Source organism: Poromitra crassiceps (assembly GCF_964638095.1).
Source record: "Poromitra crassiceps genome assembly, chromosome: 1".
Taxonomy (NCBI): domain Eukaryota; kingdom Metazoa; phylum Chordata; class Actinopteri; order Beryciformes; family Melamphaidae; genus Poromitra; species Poromitra crassiceps.
The window spans coordinates 101,604,575-101,624,231 of NC_139623.1; the positions used below are offsets into that span (position 1 = coordinate 101,604,575).

General features: G+C 43.7%; 1 protein-coding gene across 6 annotated transcripts in view; it reads right to left on the minus strand.

The window, feature by feature from the left end:
- The window catches only part of ksr1a (kinase suppressor of ras 1a), a gene marked incomplete at both ends in the record, with an annotated part of 66,482 nt that overhangs the window by 23,131 nt on the left and 23,694 nt on the right, over positions 1-19,657 (minus strand). For 5 of the 6 annotated variants that reach the window (XM_083649520.1, XM_083649519.1, XM_083649518.1 and 2 more), the window contains 3 exons: positions 741-1,230; positions 1,617-1,764; positions 16,347-16,487. In XM_083649520.1, the coding sequence (XP_083505646.1) occupies positions 741-1,230; positions 1,617-1,764; positions 16,347-16,487 (779 nt within the window). The remainder of the gene's footprint in view (positions 1-740; positions 1,231-1,616; positions 1,765-16,346; positions 16,488-19,657) is intronic. The other variant, XM_083649515.1, reaches the window with a different exon arrangement.

Consider the following 19,657-nt stretch of genomic DNA (forward strand, 5'->3'; position numbering starts at 1 on the left):
ATAATATCCAGGATGTTTTGTCTGGAGATCAGGGTACATATGATGACAATAACAGAGTTGATTTGGATGTAAAAGTTCACATAAACATTCTATCATCAATCTGTTTCTCATTTATTATCAAAATGTACAACTGTAGGCTGGATAATGTATAAAGACAGATTATCGCCTTGTGTATTATCATTGAGAAAGGGTTGTTTGTTATCACAATGTTAACTGGACCATAACTATAATAATGAAGTAACCATTATTGGTTGACCATTATGAACAACATATATAAATTCTTATATGAATGGTATTGACTTTTAATTATCAGTAACAAAGTAGTATCAAATGGGATATTGTTGAATACAATTAAAGGATTTCAGCTATCAAAAACATTTAGAAATTACATTTATTATATTGGTCATGACTCATTAGGGAATGAAGAAGGGAATCAAGTAAAACACAGAAAATGACGCCTCAACATCAGCCTGTAGTTAGGACAGATTAATTAAATTTTAGAATAGCAAAGAATCAAAAGCTAAATAGCTAGCTAAATTTGGCTAAGGTCGTACAGCTCCTCTCCAGACCATTTCTCACACTCCTCAACGGCCATAAACATGTGGTAACAAAGACAACTGCCAACTGTTATAATTACAATGTGGTTTGAAGAATTGCATTAAGTTACATCCCTAGTTACCTGCTTATGAAAACCTTGAGTCAAGGTGAATTTGTTAACTCATCCAATAAGAAGCACCTACTTGCTGGTGGGCGGGTCTTCGATGCGGTTGCCCAGCTGCGACTCGTGGCTCTTGCTACGGGTCAGCGTGATGTTGGGGAGGAGGTGCAGCACTTTGCGGGAGGGGGGCGGTGGGGTGCAGGGCGGCTTGAGGCGGTGACGCCTCTTGGAGGGCGGCGTTATGGGCGGAGTGGACGTGTGTCCGTGGAGCCAGGCGGTGCGGGCCAAGGACATGGGGAAGGGATCGGTGAGGGGGCTGTCACCGTAGACATAGGACGCCTGTGCCTCGGGGGTGAGCGCCGCCGACATGGAGCCTGAGCGGGGGTGGGAGCAGGCGGCGCAGGGGGTGGACGGCGTGGATGGGGTGGTGGAGGGGCGGGCCAGAGGCGAGGGGCTGTGAGGGCGGAGTGGAGCCCCTGTGCCGGTCAACTGCTCTACGCTCAGCAGCGAGCCGCTGTCCCTCCTGCTGGGCTCGGACAGCCAGGGACCTCCGTCCTCCCTCAGCTCGCCTCCTGGGAATGACAGCACAGAGAATGAGGGTCAGAGGTAGAAAACCCCTAGAACAGTGGTTCCCACACTGGGGTAAGCATACCCCTAGGAGTATGTGGAGGTACTCCAGGGGGTACTTGAGAGAAAAGTGAAAATGCAAACATGTAAGAATAAATCATGAAAATAAATTAAACGTTCAAATAAATCTGCTCAGGAGGCACTAATTGCAACATTCATTCTTTGCATCATTATGCTATAATTTTATCTTGCAGTTTTCTTAGCAAAATGTTGTAGGCAGGTAAAGGGGCTACTTGGATTCAGAAATCAGGGAAAGGGTGTACTGAAGCCAAAAAAGGCCCACTGCCCGAGAACATCAGAACAGGGAGGCTCTCTTGGAACAAACACACACCTGATTCAGTGGCACTCTTCAGGCAGGAGAGGGCAGCACTGAGTCTGGCACACTCCTCTGAACTGGACCCTAGTCTTCTCATGATCTCCCGCACCTGAGAAGCTGTCATCTGCAGTAAGGCATCCAGGGACAACTTCACTGGCACGGCCTGCAGACAGGGGGACAACAAGACACAGTGACAGCAAGTGATCAATTATGCATATTACAGGAGTCCAAACACACACAATAATGTTCAACACTGCCATAGACCTGTGGGAAGCTTTATAATACTAACACAATTAAACAAACGTCAATAACACTCGTTACAGCCACTTCCACTGTCATGTAAAACATGTCCATCAGTCAAAAGCAGTTTGGACTGATGACTTAAAATGACCCTAAGGGAAGCAACCATTAAACTTTAGGCTGTTTGATCAAATGCCATTTACTCCACTAATCTGGCTCTACAGTTGATCTTAGGCCAGTATCAGTAGATATCTTAACAGTCTAGACAGCACTTTGGTTCACTAGACTCTATCGTCTATGGGCTTCATAATCCACATGGGCATCCATATTCATGGTCACAGATTGATTTCTCTAGCCTAGACTACAACTCAAAACTCTGTTTATCAAGTGATACCATGATTTGTATGCAGATTTGTAACATTATGGAAGTTGTTTTTGCTTTAATATACCATACTGTACTGTGTGTGTGTGTGTGTGTGTGTGTGTGTGTGTGTGTGTGTGTGTGTGTGTGTGTGTGTGTGTGTGAGAGTGTGTGTGTGTGTGTGTGTGTGTGTGTGTGTGTGTGTGTGTGTGTGTGTGTGTGTGTGTGTGTGTGTGTGTGTGTGAGTGTTTTGTTTATGAAAGGTCACAGGTCTCCTAGCTTGAGTAAACACAATGGCAGCTATGATAAAAGTTGACATAGTGGATGTTTCTGTGGGAGTAGGAAGATGCATGTCCACTCTATATGAGGACAGACTGATTCTGATGGACCATTGCTCAGTGTAGGCTTAATAAAGAACATTAATCCATTATTATTTGATTATTGATGAAACACAGTCAGTGAAATGTAATACAGTAGTTACTGTTTCTTGGCTGAGGTTTTAAAACTAGTAGAATGAATTAGGAGATATGAGTAACCAAATTAACGACTTTGCAAACAATGTTAGCTGACAAATGACACCCTGTAACAAATCTATAATGATAAGGTTAATAGTTTGGTATGAGTTCTAGTTAATTATTTGAATTTAGTAATCATTTGAATACTGTTGGACTGAACAATTCAGTAACAAAGTTAACTTCATACTTCAAACTGTGGTGAAAAGATCTCATCCATCCCCATGTCACAAACATACTACACACCTAAGAGCATGTCTTTAACTAGTCTCCCATACTTCTAACTCTCCATTAGCAATGTAACTGTTCCTTCCCTCATCCCAGCCCTTTATATAGTCTATGCTCCTGTCACCCATTTATGAGGGAGTGAGAGACCTAGGAGAGAGCAGCGGAGGACCTGAAGGTCGGAGACCCAGGAGAGAGCAGCGGAGGACCTGAAGGTCAGAGACCTAGGAGAGAGCAGCGGAGGACCTGAAGGTCAGAGACCTAGGAGAGAGCAGCGGAGGACCTGAAGGTCAGAGACCTAGGAGAGAGCAGCGGAGGACTTGAAGGTCAGAGACCTAGGAGAGAGCAGCGGAGGACCTGAAGGTCGGAGACCTAGGAGAGAGCAGCGGAGGACCTGAAGGTCGGAGACCTAGGAGAGAGCAGCAGAGGACCTGAAGGTCAGAGACCTAGGAGAGAGCAGCGGAGGACCTGAAGGTCAGAGACCTAGGAGAGAGCAGCGGAGGACCTGAAGGTCAGAGACCTAGGAGAGAGCAGCGGAGGACCTGAAGGTCAGAGACCTAGGAGAGAGCAGTGGAGGACCTGAAGGTCAGAGACCTAGGAGAGAGCAGCGGAGGACCTGAAGGTCGGAGACCCAGGAGAGAGCAGTGGAGGACCTGAAGGTCGGAGACCCAGGAGAGAGCAGTGGAGGACCTGAAGGTCAGAGACCTAGGAGAGAGCAGCGGAGGACCTGAAGGTCAGAGACCTAGGAGAGAGCAGCGGAGGACCTGAAGGTCGGAGACCAAGGAGAGAGCAGCGGGGGACCTGAAGGTTGGAGACCTAGGAGAGAGCAGCGGAGGACCTGAAGGTCAGAGACCTAGGAGAGAGCAGCGGGGGACCTGAAGGTTGGAGACCAAGGAGAGAGCAGCGGAGGACCTGAAGGTTGGAGACCAAGGAGAGAGCAGCGGAGGACCTGAAGGTCGGAGACCAAGGAGAGAGCAGCGGGGGACCTGAAGGTTGGAGACCAAGGAGAGAGCAGTGGAGGACCTGAAGGTTGGAGACCTAGGAGAGAGCAGCGGAGGACCTGAAGGTCGGAGACCAAGGAGAGAGCAGCGGGGGACCTGAAGGTTGGAGACCTAGGAGAGAGCAGTGGAGGACCTGAAGGTCGGAGACCTAGGAGAGAGCAGCGGGGGACCTGAAGGTTGGAGACCAAGGAGAGAGCAGTGGAGGACCTGAAGGTTGGAGACCTAGGAGAGAGCAGCGGAGGACCTGAAGGTCGGAGACCAAGGAGAGAGCAGCGGGGGACCTGAAGGTTGGAGACCTAGGAGAGAGCAGCGGAGGACCTGAAGGTCAGAGACCTAGGAGAGAGCAGCGGGGGACCTGAAGGTTGGAGACCTAGGAGAGAGCAGCGGAGGACCTGAAGGTTGGAGACCTAGGAGAGAGCAGCGGAGGACCTGAAGGTTGGAGACCTAGGAGAGAGCAGCGGAGGACCTGAAGGTCGGAGACCAAGGAGAGAGCAGCGGGGGACCTGAAGGTTGGAGACCTAGGAGAGAGCAGTGGAGGACCTGAAGGTCGGAGACAAGACACCTGATGGAATCTGAGGCAATAAAGATGTCAGCCTAACAAACGCGAGGTCCTCCACAAACTATTGACTATATGGCTTGTTTCCTCCTCTTCCTTACTGCCATCTATCTCCAACAACCAAGGCACTTGGAAGGAACCAGAGAGAGGGAGAGGAGAAGAGCGGAGAGGACAGGTGAAATTGAGATAGCTTGAGGATATGTGACAGCGACTGGACTGGTGCTTTTGTTGAGATGTGTAGTGATTTTATTTATGTAGTGATTTCAGTAGTAGTGAGTAGAGAATTGGCGCCTTTCACTACTGGTGATTACTACATAATGACTAATTAAATCACTGCATGATTACTACCGGTACTTAATTACTCTGTCTCACTATTTGGCTTTTGGGAAATGAGTATATAAACACTACTCATCCCTTCATATGTATTATTGAATTACTACACAATGCTTACACATTTACTACTGTATGCCTTCACAATCCCTATGGAATTACTACGTCCTTCTGTATGTGTAGTGTTTTATCACTACTGATCACTATTGGATTTATTTTCATTTCTACACAAACCCTTTTGAATTACTATTGAATCACTACATGATTATCACTTAATTAGTTCTGTCTCACTATTGAGCTTTTTGGAAATGACTACATAAAAACGACTCGTTCCTTCACATGTATTATTGAATTAGTACATAATTCGTACACATTTACTGCTGTATGCCTTCACAATCCCTATGGAATTACTGCATCCTTCTGTATGTGTAGTGTTTTAGCACTACTGATCACTATTGGATTTATTTTCATTTCTACACAGACCCTTTTGAATTACTATTGAAAACTGACACATTTGCTACTAGTTGCCTATTCAGTATCATGCTATATTATTGTGCATATAAATCATTCTTATCAAACAAGAATGAGCTTACACAAGCTTTATTTCAAATACATTTATTACATTGAATATTGTCCTATTTACATGTTTAAAAATCATGTAGGCCTATAGCATTACTTATCATATTTTAAGGCTTTGTCCTCATAATTTAACTTTGCCTTGACGATCTTCAGAACATCTTTTTTGCTGCAGCCACAGTTCTCCATCATGTAACCTATATGAGAAATGCAGAGAACAGCCACCTGTAAGTCACATGTGGGAATTTACAAACAGACCAACCTCATGAAACAAAATTTAAAAAATCATAGCTTATTCTTACCAGCAAGCGCCTCCAATTTCCTGGTAGTGGTGGTGCACTTGACCTCCTTACAGTAGTCAAGTCAAGTTGATTTGTATAGCACATTTCATACACAGATGCAGTTCAAAGTGCTTCACATAAAATGGATGACATAAGAAAATAAAAAAAGAGGATAAAATAGACATTTCATAACAGCTTTGTCTTTATACTGTAGTTTGGACGCCAAGCATATCCTCTACTGGTACCTTGCGTCTTCTGTTGCCCGTACATGCCACAGCATTGGGTTTGCATAAAATCAGATAGAGGCAATTCAAAGTGCTTCATATAAGATGGGCGACACAAGAAAATAAGAGAATAAAAGAAGAGGATAAAATAGACATTTAAAAGCATCACAACAGAGTACGGTAGTTGCAAAAATAGTTAAAAACTTACAGAGGAATAAAAGCAGTTAAAAGCGACGGTAAACATAAAAGTCTTTAGTCTATTTTTAAAAGTAAGTAAAGTTGGGGCAAATCTGAGGTCTTCAGGCAGATTGTTCCAGCTAGCAGAAGCATAGTGGGTGAATGCGGCTTTCCCATGATTTGATTTGATCCTAGGGACAGTTAGTAAGCCGGACCCTTCTGACCTGAGAGGTCTAGACGGTTCATAGTGTGGGAGCAATTCAGCGATGTATTTTGGGCCTAGGCCGTTAAGTGATTTGTAGACTAGTAACCGTATTTTAAAATCTATTCTATGACACACTGGCAACCAGTGTAAGGACTTAAGAACTGGAGTAATATGATCAGCTTTCTTAGTCTTTGTTAGAACTCTAGTGGCAGCATTCTGAATGAGCTGGAGTTGTCTAAGTTATTTTTTGGAGAGACCAGAGAAAAGGCTATTACAGTAGTCTAACCTACTGTAGATGAAGGCGTGAATTAGCTTTTCTAGATCCTGTCTGGACATGTAGCCCCTAATTCTTGCTATATTTTTAAGATGATAGAAAGCTGATTTTCTGATTGACCTAATGTGGGAGTTGAAATTGAGATCTGAATCAATAATAACGCCAAGATGTTTAACTTGATCCTTTGGCTTCAGGGATAGAGACTCAAGGCATGCAGTGATTTTAAGCCTTTGTTCTTTGGGACCTAAGACAATCACTTCTGTTTTGTCTTTGTTTAGCTGGAGGAAATTCTGTCGCATCCAGTCATTTATTTGGTCAATGCCCTGACAGAGTCAAGTCAAGTCAAGTCAACTTTATTTATAGAGCACATTTACAACGACACAGGCCGATCAAAGTGCTTTACAGTTAAAAACACAAACATAAAGCAGGTACAAATGCACTAATCAGAAGCAAGGTGCAGAGTGAGTCTAAGGGAGCATAATCACCTGAGGAAAGACTTATATAGAGTTGGGTGTCGTCTGCGTAGTTATGGTAAGCTATTTTGTTTTTGTGCATAATTAGGCCTAGAGGAAGCATATAAAGGTGGAATAGAACAGGCCCCATAATAGATCCTTGAGGCACCCCACATGTCATACTAGTTAGGTCAGATGTGTAACTGCCAATGGAAACGAAGTACTTCCTGTCTTGGAGATAGGATCTTGGATCTTGGAGTAAGCATCAGACACCAGCACAGTGGCCTTGTGGTTTGAGTGTCCGCCCTGAGACTGGGAGGTTGTGAGTTCGATCCCCGGCCGAGTCATACCAAAGACTATAAGAATGGGACCCATTGCCTCCCTGCTTGGCACTCAGCATCAAAGGGTTGGAATTGGGGGGTTAGATCACCAAATGAGTCCCGAGCGCGGCACTGCTGCTGCTCACCGCTCCCCCAGAGGATGGGTCAAATGCGGAGAACAAATTTTGCACACTCAGGTGTGTGACAATCAGTGGGACTTTACCTTGACTTTACTTTTGCCTTGGCCTCACATTACTTTCACTCTGTAAATAAGTTGAACAACAAAATAAGCTAACCTCCACTCACACACAGAGTCAACCACAACCACCCTACACACCCTCATAGTGTATACAGCATATTTGATTATGTGAACACAGGCTAACAGGCTTAGATTAGCTTTAGCTAGCTAACACACCATGCTAGACTTGACTGGTTTGGAAAATGCCTTCTACTTACAGTTATTGTATCGTCGCTGTCACAGTTGGATTCGCTGTATTGGGTGTTTTGAGTCTCTTTCTTGCTGAAACTGCTCTGCTTGACATCTCTATTTAGTTTACAACATTGAAAAAGAAACATTTAGCTTTGCAGCTGTCATGAACTCTGTCTAGTTTGGTCTTGTCATTTCCTTGTGTGCTGCTTCCCTCCACACCTGCCCTCAATTTGGCCTTGTTACCCTTAAGTAGTAGAATCTCTACTTGACTACTATTTAAATTATGTGTATTGTTGCTGTAGTGTTGTCACTACTGACTACATATTCAGTATACAAGCAAGTAGTAAAACCTCTACATGATTACTATTCAAAAGTCTGTGTAGTGAAGCAGTAGTGTTTTAACAGCTTTTTCACTACTAACACCAGTAACAAAATTCTCTGCTTGATTACTACTGAAAACACTACTGTTTTGCTACAGAACTCTACTGGTGTGTCGTGAGTCGTGTATAAACTACAGATTCACTGCACCATTCCTACATGTGACTACATAGCCACTACTGCACAAATAGGTTTTGTGTAGTGATTCAGTAGTACCTTTTCATGAGGGATTATCTTATGAGATGGACCTCAATAGAGCTTTTTAGTCAATATGTTTATGCCGTAGATGTAAACAGCTTTCAAGGGACTGGATCATGAATGTTTATTTTTTTATCAACAGTTCTCATTATGAAAGTCGTTACTCGTCCCCCCTCTTTGAAGATAGTTTCACATTTAAGAAGCATGGCGTCTTATTTAGATGTGCAGCACAAACACCTCAAAGAATCATGTCAATCTTCAACCATTGGGACGGCAGGCAAGATGGCCACACAAACAACAATTTCTGGATCACAGAGGGAAGCAGGAGGCAGCGGAGGGAAGGAGTTTAGTATGTTTTTGGACATGGGAAGTATGCAGTAGCTTATCAGTCAGTTGAAACCCTTACTCTGAGAGGGCAAACAGAGATCGCAAATCTAGGACAGAGGAGCCTCCCACTCGTGTGTACAGTGTAAGCACACACACACACACACACACACACACACACACACACACACACACAGAGGCAGGGGCGAGTGCAATATCCAAAAGTGACTGTGGGCCCTCCCCACCCACCTCCACACTCCCAATAACATTACAATTTTAGCACCATGAACAGCATAGCTTGCATTCTTCATGTACTGGGGCCACCGATATTATTATCAGTCAGCATTGCTATGTATGTATGGATGGATGTATGGATGGATGTATGTATGTATGGATGGATGTGTATATAACAACTACTGTAACAACATATTCTTATTCAAAGCATAGCAAGCTGTTTTCACACATGAAGACAACTACACGAGTGTATTTTGGTTATTTTGGGGTCGATTTGATATCCAAATATCAGATGATTATGTAACATTATGTAATGCTGAACACAATGAGCCATGCCCCACTGTCAGCTGCAGACTGCACCACCACAAGTGAGCAGAACGGATGGATTGTGGCCTTCATTGTAAGTACAACCAGTGTAGTGTGATTGGACCGTCCCTTAATCCAGTAGAGAATGACTGGAGATGCACTGGAGAAATCTTGATCTAGAAATGTCTGATCTAGGTCAACAGCCTTTAGCATGCCATGTTGAATCTATATCTACTGTATATAACCCAACATTAGGTTCCAAATTGGTATACAAGGGATACAAACAAGTCCACTGATATCACCTCAGAACATGTATCAATTTAGAAAGATAGTGGGGTTTAAAGTTAAAACACTGACCATGACAGATATGACTAAAGCACAAACAGAAGACAAATACAGTATAAGGCAATAAAAGCCATCAGGGTGGAAGAAAAGAGCAGACACAAGCACTTTATTGTTAACAGGCAGGTTACAGCGGGTTCAAAACAGCCTTCATCACAAAGACAAATAGACAAGAGCAATGCAAACATACAGTATCTATCTACATGTATCTAAGGCTGGATTCACACAGGATCCAGCGCTCTGCATCCCCCCCCCCCCCCCCCCCCCCCAAGCTCCATTCATAGTCAATGGGGGTAGTGCATCAGGCTACAGTGGCTGCAGCAGGGGGCTGCGTAAAAAACATGCAGAGGTCGTACAGCGAGAGAGTACAGGGAGGTCACGCTGCAGCTGGCCAATCTAGACGCCACACACATAGGGCCCTATCATCGTACAGGCGTTATCGTTTGCGCACCTCTTATGCCATCTTCCCTGCGTCTTATGCTATCATCTACCTCCACCATCCAGTTCCACCTTATAGCAGGTCTCTTAGCGCTAAAAACCCCATTGCGCCTGAGTGCACGCAGCATTCTCCACGCAGTGCAGGGCAACTCCTGGCTTGGATACATTACGCATGGCATGGATGTCCCTATCTCTCCAAAACCTTGCGCGCGCGCACACTCCCCCCCTCTTCATGAAATGCCACATTGATTTTCAACTATAGCCTACATTGCAGAAAAAACACACACCTTGATTTGAAAATTAGAATTATTAGGCTACATAATTCCCGACCATACAGGTGTGTGGTGTTAGGTGTATAATAGTAGATTACTTTTGAGAAAGTTGTGCCAGTACAGTAACCTCTTTCCCTGCAATTGCACGCATGCAAGACCAGCTTCTCCACAGCGCGGATGGCGTGACTGCAGTCAATAGCTGCTTAACCCGAGTGGACAATTCTGATATAAGCTATTGAAATAGGCTAGAAGTAAAATCTCACACATTCCTACCCCTGATCCCTACTCCATTAAAGAAACAAATATGTTTACATTTGTATGTAGCCTATATGAACGAAACGTCTAATTACAGTAAGCGCATGCTTTGGGACATATAACACCATGCGTAACTGCGTAACTGCGTAACTGCGCGGCAGCCCTTTGATGTGTTTCAAATGGAATATCGTTCCATCAGCACCAATTTTCGTTAGTTTCTAATGGTTTATCTATATTGAATCGATCCGAACATGTTCATCCTCCAATTCTCTCCCTCTCTCTCCCCTCTCTCGTTCTCTCCCCTCTCTCTCTCTCTCTCCCCCCCTCTCTCACTCTCCCCATCTCTCTTTTCTGTCTCTTTCTCTCTCTCACTCTGTCCCTCTGCTTCTGCTGGACATGATCACACCTGTGAATACTTTTGGGCATAAACACACCTATATGGAGAGAGATGTAGAACAGGTGCGCTTCCTCAATTACCTGCTTGGCTGTGGGTGCTCAGCTACAGAAGAAACTTGTCGGAAAAAAAATCACTCGATGAGTGAGAATAGCGGCACTCCAAAAAGTAAAATGCAAGACTTTTGCTCAGGTTTCCATTTTTAGTTCAGGCTAGACTGACGCGTTTCGGCCATGGGCCTTCATCAGAGCATCATACAAAATGATGGTACCAGCCTCTTTTTATAATGTATTTTACTTTTTGGAGTGCCGCTATTCTCACTCATCGAGTGATTCTTTTTTACCTATATGGAGGTTTGCGCCGAGATGACCCCAAGTGCAGCGGGCTGACATGGCCACAATTAGGGCTTTGCGCTAGGGTTTAATATTTTTCCCCAAAATGAGGCATAGCGGGAAACGGGAAATGAAGAAAAATCCCGGGAAATCGCCCTTTTTATTTTAATTTTTTTTCTTTTCTTTTTTTTTAATAAATCTATGGGTTGCTAATTTGATGCTGTAGTGTCTTATTTGCTGATATCAATAATTATTCTCATTCTTATTATAGGATTAAAGAAAAAGAATGAATTTATGTTAACAAACATTATAATTTAAGATAAAAACGTCATGAAATGCCGTGTTCATTGCATGTGATCGTCTGCTGATAAGAACAGCCTCATGGAAATGTTATTTGACAATAAATAAACGGAATTCATTACAACACTTAATTTGGGAAGTGATATTGGACAATAGACAAATGAAATTCGTTAAAGCAAGTTATTTTGCGTGTTTCAATTAAGCTGAGATGGATTCCATATTCTGATAGCATTCAGCAGCCTTTCTATAATAGCCAAACAATTTCATTTACTTTCCAAGTGACATTCATTGTTCAAGTGCAATTGAATCAATAAACTAGTGCAAACAATCACGGCCTGCGCCGCTTGTGCAAAATTCACGGCTTTAAGAATCCGTCATATGCTGCCATTTCTGACCACGAGGCTTTTGGTGCATGCTTCACTTGCGGGGTTTCTGGGGTTTTATGGTGCTGCGACTGCAAATGTCGCAGCAACCCGCTTGTTGATCGTCCTCCACATCTTATCACTCGCTCACAGAGGTTACATGTGGCATCCTCGTTGTTTTGGTTGTTTGTAAAGTATCTCCACACAAAACTACTGGCAGGCGTGGCAGCAGAAGACATTGTGGTAGAATCCATCAGCGTGGTGAGCGTGGTGTTCTTTTTTTACATCCATAAGCGTGGTGCATTTTTGAGAGATGCTCTCAGTGTGTGACTCACTCAACAGGTTGGTGTGGGCTGTGTGGACGAATTACCGTATTAACTGCAGTAATGGTCATTACGCAATTTTATTTAGGCTACAATAGGCTGTACAGCTATTTTCTTCAATTCATTTTTTCCCGTTTCCCGCTATTGTATTTTCCGGGAAACGGGAAATGGTCCAGTCGGGATTTCCCGGGAATCCCGTTTCCCGGGATTAAACCCTACTTTGCGCGGCGCTATTCGGGTGCAAAACGGGCGCTAATGCAAAATTACCGCCTTTGCAACGATAGAGCCCATAGTCTCTCAAGCCAGACTGTCTCTTCTACATTCTGGCAATGCAGCTTAGACAGTCTGTCATTTTCACGGCCACAGAACATGGACACAGGAAGTTGGGGGGGGGAGCTTCATACCGGAGGAAGTACGGAGGAAGTTCAAACCGATGCAGGTGATTGGAGATACGAGCGGATGTCCCCCTATCATCACTCATTATTTTCCCTGAGTTTCCCTTTCCGTTTTGACCAACTTTTCCCTGCTTGAAGTACAGACGTTTAGGCGGAAGCATTTGAAAATTGCGAGAGCCAACCGTCTGTTTTAAGAAACTACCACACACACCACACACACAGCTCTGCTGTCTGTTTCACTCTTGTCTTATTTGTTCTCTCTGTCTCTCTCTCTCTCTATTTTTCTCTCTCTCTCTCTCTCACTCTCTCTCTCAAAAGCCAAGGCTGTATCTGTTCTTCACAATAAAAAATCTTCTGGTTAGTTTGTCAATGAAAGCCTGCCTTTTTATATGAATCACTCAGCAGGAATGTTTCAACAACACGGCTCCACCTGACTGAAAGCGTCAAACAGAACAGAAACGAAACAAAAAAAGAGAGAAACTAAACTAAAGCTACAAAATAGCCTACAGCCTTTTAAAAATGCATTTTACTGGTTCGCTCGCACACATGCTTGTTTTGAAGGGGAGGAGGCAGAAAGGGGGGGGCAATGAAGTGAGACACTCCCACCCCGACGTAGTACCCGCAGCGGCTGCTGCGTCTCGCTGGATCCTGTGTGAATCCAGCCTAAGAGTGATTACAACTGTTTCCAGCAGCACAGGAAGATACACACTGCCTGTCCCATGGTGGGAGAGGCTTGGGAAACTTGTGACAAAATGTGACAAGCAAATCATGTGGTGTGAAATGACGCAAGGTTGTCAAAATAAGGAACAACCAATGCATAATGAATCAATGTATTTTTTGGCAGGTGTTCAAAAACACACCATAACCCTAACCTGCTTATAATGTACATTCCTTATGCCCAGGGACCAGTATATATTCCTTATATCATACCATGACATGAACTGAAATACAATAATAACCGTAAGAGTGGGACTCCAGCTTTTATCCTTTGTGAACAATATTTTTGAGAAACACTTTTTAGAGAACTCGGTAGCACTGACAGTCTGACACACTGGTCTTCTCATCATCAAAATAGCCTATTTTTAGCAGCAGATGTTAGAAAATGTTTGCTTTTTAATCATTTTAGAATAATGAATAATTATAATAATAATCACTGTACGGGAATTATTTCTTAGCTGACCCCGCTCCACAGGGGACAGTCTCTCTCCTCAAACCTTTTCACGTCAAGGGCCCCTAAACTGGGCCTGGTGCACTCATTGGGCTTAAGAAGACCTTCAGACCATTCAGCCTCTCTCCCTCCTCACCAATGTTCACCGTTTTGTTCTGTTTGTTTGTTTCATGTAGGTTGTGTTGTCTAGTTATTTTCCCTTCGTTTTAGTTCATAAATGATATAAGAACTCCAGAGGCAGCAGAGAAAGCTTCACGATGGCTGTGGATCAGGAGCGACACGGCGTGCTCTAAGTAAGGGATAATCAACTCCTAGGTGTGCGTCACTGTCAACGATTTTGTTGCACCACGTGAAGGCTAAGAACCACCCGACGCACCATTGGAGGGTGGTTGCCTCCGCGAAGTGCTTTATAGTTGGAATTACACTGAAAATAAGTGATTCCCCTTTTTGCTGGGGACCCCATAGAACCCCCTCAAGGACCCCTGGACCCCACTTTGAGAACCACTGCTCTAGCCCAAAACACAGCAGACTTTATTTGATGCCATACATCCCTTCATTTTCATAGCCTGACTCTAAATGGGCTAGATCTGACACTGCTCTTAAATGGTTCCCCTTCAATCTATGGTAGAACCTTCTATGTTGGGTAATTGGTCCACATCATCTGCGTTAATGAGCACGCCTGGTTCCATCTAGTTTGTGTTATTGGATTTCCCCCATTTTAAGATATAGAACACCGTGAACCACCAATTATAAAACATCCTATAATAAGACTGCGAAGTTCTTAAGTTCTTAAGAATAAGAAGTGTCTTTCTGTCTGTGAGTGAGTGAGCAGAATTGTGTTCGGCCACAGCTATGCCATTTTACATGCTGTGATCGCGCGGAACCTTTCCTGGGGCAGGTTGCACCAAGTGGTCTTACGACTGGTCTTAAGTTAAGTTGGTCGTAACTTTACGACCTAACAGCTACGCCGGTTGCACCAAGAGGGCTTAAGCCTTCTTTTCACTATGCCCAGGCGTAACTCTTACGCCTGGTCAGGAGGAGGCATAGGGTCGGGGTGCCTGCCTGTAACAGAGATCTCCGTGTCTATCAGCGGAGACCTGCTGTAATTGAGTCCTTACCGTCCTCATCGTCGTAAAGTCACCTTTGAAGCATGAAGTTAGATTATAACGAACTAGTTGTGTGGCTTAGCCTTCCCAAATGTTGAGGGTCGTTTTTTAGAATTGAATACATAGAATTGGGAACGTTACATTCAATTTCATTCAGACTGCCTGACACTAATCGCCACCGCCATTTTCCCCCGGGGCTTCTACAGGAGGAGGGGGGTGGAAGGAGGGAGGGTGTAGTGACGCACATACAGTAGTGGGTGACGGCGCGAGGCACATTTTTGGCCCAATCAGGGGGCATTCCCCGGCAATTCACATGGACGCGCATTGCTACGACCAGTGTAGTTAAGACCAGATGTAAGCCCTATTGGTGCAACAGGCGTAAATCCACTCTAAAGACTGGTCTTAACTAAGACCGACGTAGGAGTTACGACCAGGCATAGTTAAGACCACTTGGTGCAACCGGCCTCAGAAGTGTAAAGAGCCCCCCTGTGGGTGACCTAATGGAGCAGGATTTTTAATGAGGTAATTAGGGCTGACTAAATGGGCCAAAATGGCTAATTAGTGGCCAAAATGTCTCAAGACAGGTTCAGCACCATGGAGGGCTGCAGAGTGGAAGAGCCCACAGCTGAGCGGAGTTATAATCAGCCAACTGAAGGTGGTTATGAAAAGCCTCCGGGGAGAGAGAGGAGAGGCTGCATGCCAACTCTGTGAGTGAGGCCTGACTAAATGGCCAATCACGCCGGGACAGGTATTCCGCTATTATTGGGAAATGACAAGATGGCCGACTGCATGTTATAGAAAGGCATGCTTTTGAACAGATTTTGACATGCCGAGCATTTTAGAATCTGCAGCTAAAGTCAGTAAAAAGTATTGGTACAAGTTGTATTCTCAAAGAGCATACACATAAGTAAAAATTAAAAACATTACAATCCACTAAAGCCACACTGAAAATAATAAGTTATGGTTACTGTATGTATAGCAGGCCTTCTCCAACCACACTAACATGTCACAACATGTCAATATTACAAATTGCAATATACTGGGAATAGATTTCTAGGCAAATGAGGAGTTTGTCTAAAGAAGGGCAAGTATATCTTCTTGTGACAGCCAGCATTAAAATTCATTCACTTGTATTTCTTTGAAATACAAGTCTCATGAAACATTCTTTGTATGTTGCCTTCAAATTAAAATGAAAAGGTTTTACTGCTGTCTAAATGAATCTAATCATTTCAAGTTTACATTTATTACCATTGTTTGGGGCTCAAATTATCACGATGCAAGTTACTGTAAAAAAGGACCTTTGACTTGCTCTTTAAGATTGACATTTTGTTGGACACTGGTCAAGTGCTCTTCATTCTCATTCACGTACCTTGTCCACATAAATGTGACACACCAAATGGACATACAGGACAAACACATAGACACTGATCTTCACAAACAGCAAAATGACCTACCTCGATTAGTTCTGGCCGAAGGTTGATGGTGCGCAGCCAGTCTCCTAAGCGTGGGTAGCTGTCCAGGGCCTCAGGCCTCTCTGTCTCTGGCACTTTCTGCTTGCACTGCAGCTGTTTACAGATGTACTTCATCAGCTTCACCTGCAGGGAGCAATACAGAACACAGCACAGATGGGAGGGGCAGGTTAGACAGGAGACTTAACAGCATGCTGTTACACTGTGTGTGTAGGTGTAGGATACCTACCACACCTCTCTATATTGGCAGAGGGATGGTTTATTGGGAAAGAAAGATGCTGAAATCAGTTCTTAACTGAGACGACAATGTACATCAACATCAGTGGACACTGGACAGCCACCCTGATTTGCAAATACAATATATAAATGAAGATAGATCCATTATATTCTCACTACGATAGATCAGATAATAATTCCACGGAGCAGTAAACACAATTACTACTGACTAGTATTGCTTCTGAAATGTATTCACAAGGGACATACAACCAAGCCTTAAAGCAGAGATGGTCAAATCTATCCTGGTTTCACTACCTCACCTGACAAAAACTGCCATCTACTCATATTTTCCATCTAGAAATGTTTCTCCAATGAGAGAAGGCGAATCTGATGCATAAATTACTCCATCCATGCACATTTTTCCATTCTATAATGTGGCACTCAATGGACTTGTAGACATGAATCCAACTGGGTTTGTTTACAGTCAATTAGATATAAATAGCTATTGTTATATACAGAGGAAGAAAGGAGCTGCCCGTCTGATCAGCTCATCTGCAGCAGTGGCATGATGGCACGCCAGCGCATTTGGAACATTGAAGTGGCATTTAGTGACATCAGCGTCCAGGAGGTGGAGGATGCAAAGTTCATCGCAATGTTAGCAGATATCCACCATGTCTCTCTCCTGGCACTGGTCCTTTCCACTCAAAGCTTCCAGTGTTAGGTGGAAGACTAGTGGATCCATGCGCAGACACTAGACAGGCTTGACACACTTTGATACCTGGTAAACCGGAACTGGCAACAGGGAAACTTGCAGGCAAGAACAAAGACTAGACATAGACTGTTTTTTTTTACAACTTTGTTTATTAGTTTTTCTTTAAAAGAAAATAAAGACATCACAAAAGAAATACAATACAGAACACACAGTATAATACAAATAAAAATAAAAAACAAAACAAAATGGTGGTGATACACAAGAAAGGTTACATACATGATATCGGATGCAAGTTATATGGAGATGACGGAAGACACAGTCTCATACATTGTATTTGCCCAACAGGTTGACAATGGGTTGCCAGATTTTCTGAAATACCCCTTCTCGGTTTGAGATAGTAAATCGGATCTTCTCTAGATGCAACACATTCACATAGACTGTTGATGAAACTGATATACTATCTGACAGCGGGAAGCTGGCAGAGCTCTATAGACGTCCACAGTGAAATCATGTCAGGTGTGACATCATCAATGATGATCACTGTTTGTCATGGTCTTCAATGATGGCATCATCACTGTGGCATCATCTATCATCATCATCATCATCATCGGTGACATCATCTAACATCCATAGACAGAGACCAATCAATTACAGTACATACACTGTAGGTATTAAAATCTACTTTTGTCTCTTCTTAGTCTCTTTGATGTCTGTAAAGACAACAAACATGGTATGAAATTACAAGATGGAATAGAAGTGATCCACTGCAAACAAACCTAAAAAACGTTCCGCTTGCAGGTGGAGACACGGGACTCAACACAACTCCACCCTAACACACACTAGGAACCATCACCTCCCTTCCTCCCTTGTCTCCTCCTCGCCCAATGAGATGCAGCTGTCATGGAGGCTCTGCTGATGATGCAGAGGAGCAAGGGCAGAAGAGGAGATGAGATGGTCCTTTCAACGTCACTCAGGGTAGCAGCTCACTGACGGATAGCAGCACCCCCCCCCCCCTCTCTCTCTTGGAGCTTGCATGTGCTAATCACCATTTTAATGACTAAAGCCTCAGTGATGGCCATGGCTGTAGTCTCTCATGACGTGGGATGCATCAGTTAACATTAGCCTACTAGAACATCACAAAGCCTGCTTTATTTAGATACCAGTGATTCTTACCCTTTTTCATATCAAGGAGCCTCATTTCAGGCCACGGGCCCCATTTAACAAGTTGTGTCTCTCAGATCCAAATCTGAGAATATTTTTTATTGTTTGATATGATTTTGTCAAGAATATGTATGTATGTGTATTGTAGTTAGAGAGGAGATCATGAAACTATGTGTGACCTTGTAGAGAAATGCAGAGCAGGTCTTTGACCTCTAAAAGGTAAGCAGTTAAACACTAGCCACTAGAAGGGTTTATAAAAAATAATCTTTTATTCACAATAATTATTAACACAATTTTGACTAATATAAAGAGAGGCAAGCCGAATATAAAAATGTGTTCTCTGTGCAACAGTGCTATAGGTGTACATTAGGTACGCATAATCCACAGTCGGCCAAGACAGTGACCCACACCTAAAATTGCAACACAAAAGAAAACCCATTAACCCCCACATACACATAGCATACAATATACACAATACATTTAAATGAATACATGGCCAACCCACTCCCCAAGCCATAGCAACCATGCTCACCCAACTACAGCAAACTATGGGCCCCACTCTGTGCAGCAAGTCCCCGGGACCCACCGCTGAGACCACTGGCACTGGGAAGAACCACAACCCATTAACTCACCAATACCATACAGCACATAGTTATATAACAGTCATCATGAAACAACATCAAACCACAATACAAACAATAAAACACCTGCGCAGCACCGCCACTCGCATACCCTGCTCCGTGAAGCCTGTCCGGCCGATAAGTCCTCCCTGGAAATAGTTTCCCCATTAAACCCACACTCAGACGCTTCAGTGATGTTTAGGGATATTATCAAATGCATAGATTTATTCTCATACTCACAAGGCACCCAACATGCACGAGCCCCAGGTATTAGCGTGTCTTGACTCTGGTTCACTTTACAACATGCCAACCGGTATTAGTGGTCTACGGCCGACATGCAACCTGACTCTTCAGTTCCACCCGGCCACATATGATAAAAAAGTAATTATTCTATATTTTCTAACTGTGTTAATTTCTTGTAAATAAAATAATTGTGAAGTTTAATAATGCATCAACTTAGACCCCCTGGAACGCGCTCAAGGACCCCTGGTGGTCCCCGAACACCACGTCGAGAACCACTGGTCTATACAAGACCTAACGCCAAAGCCTCTGGTATGTCAAAACCACTGGTCTATACAAGACCTAAC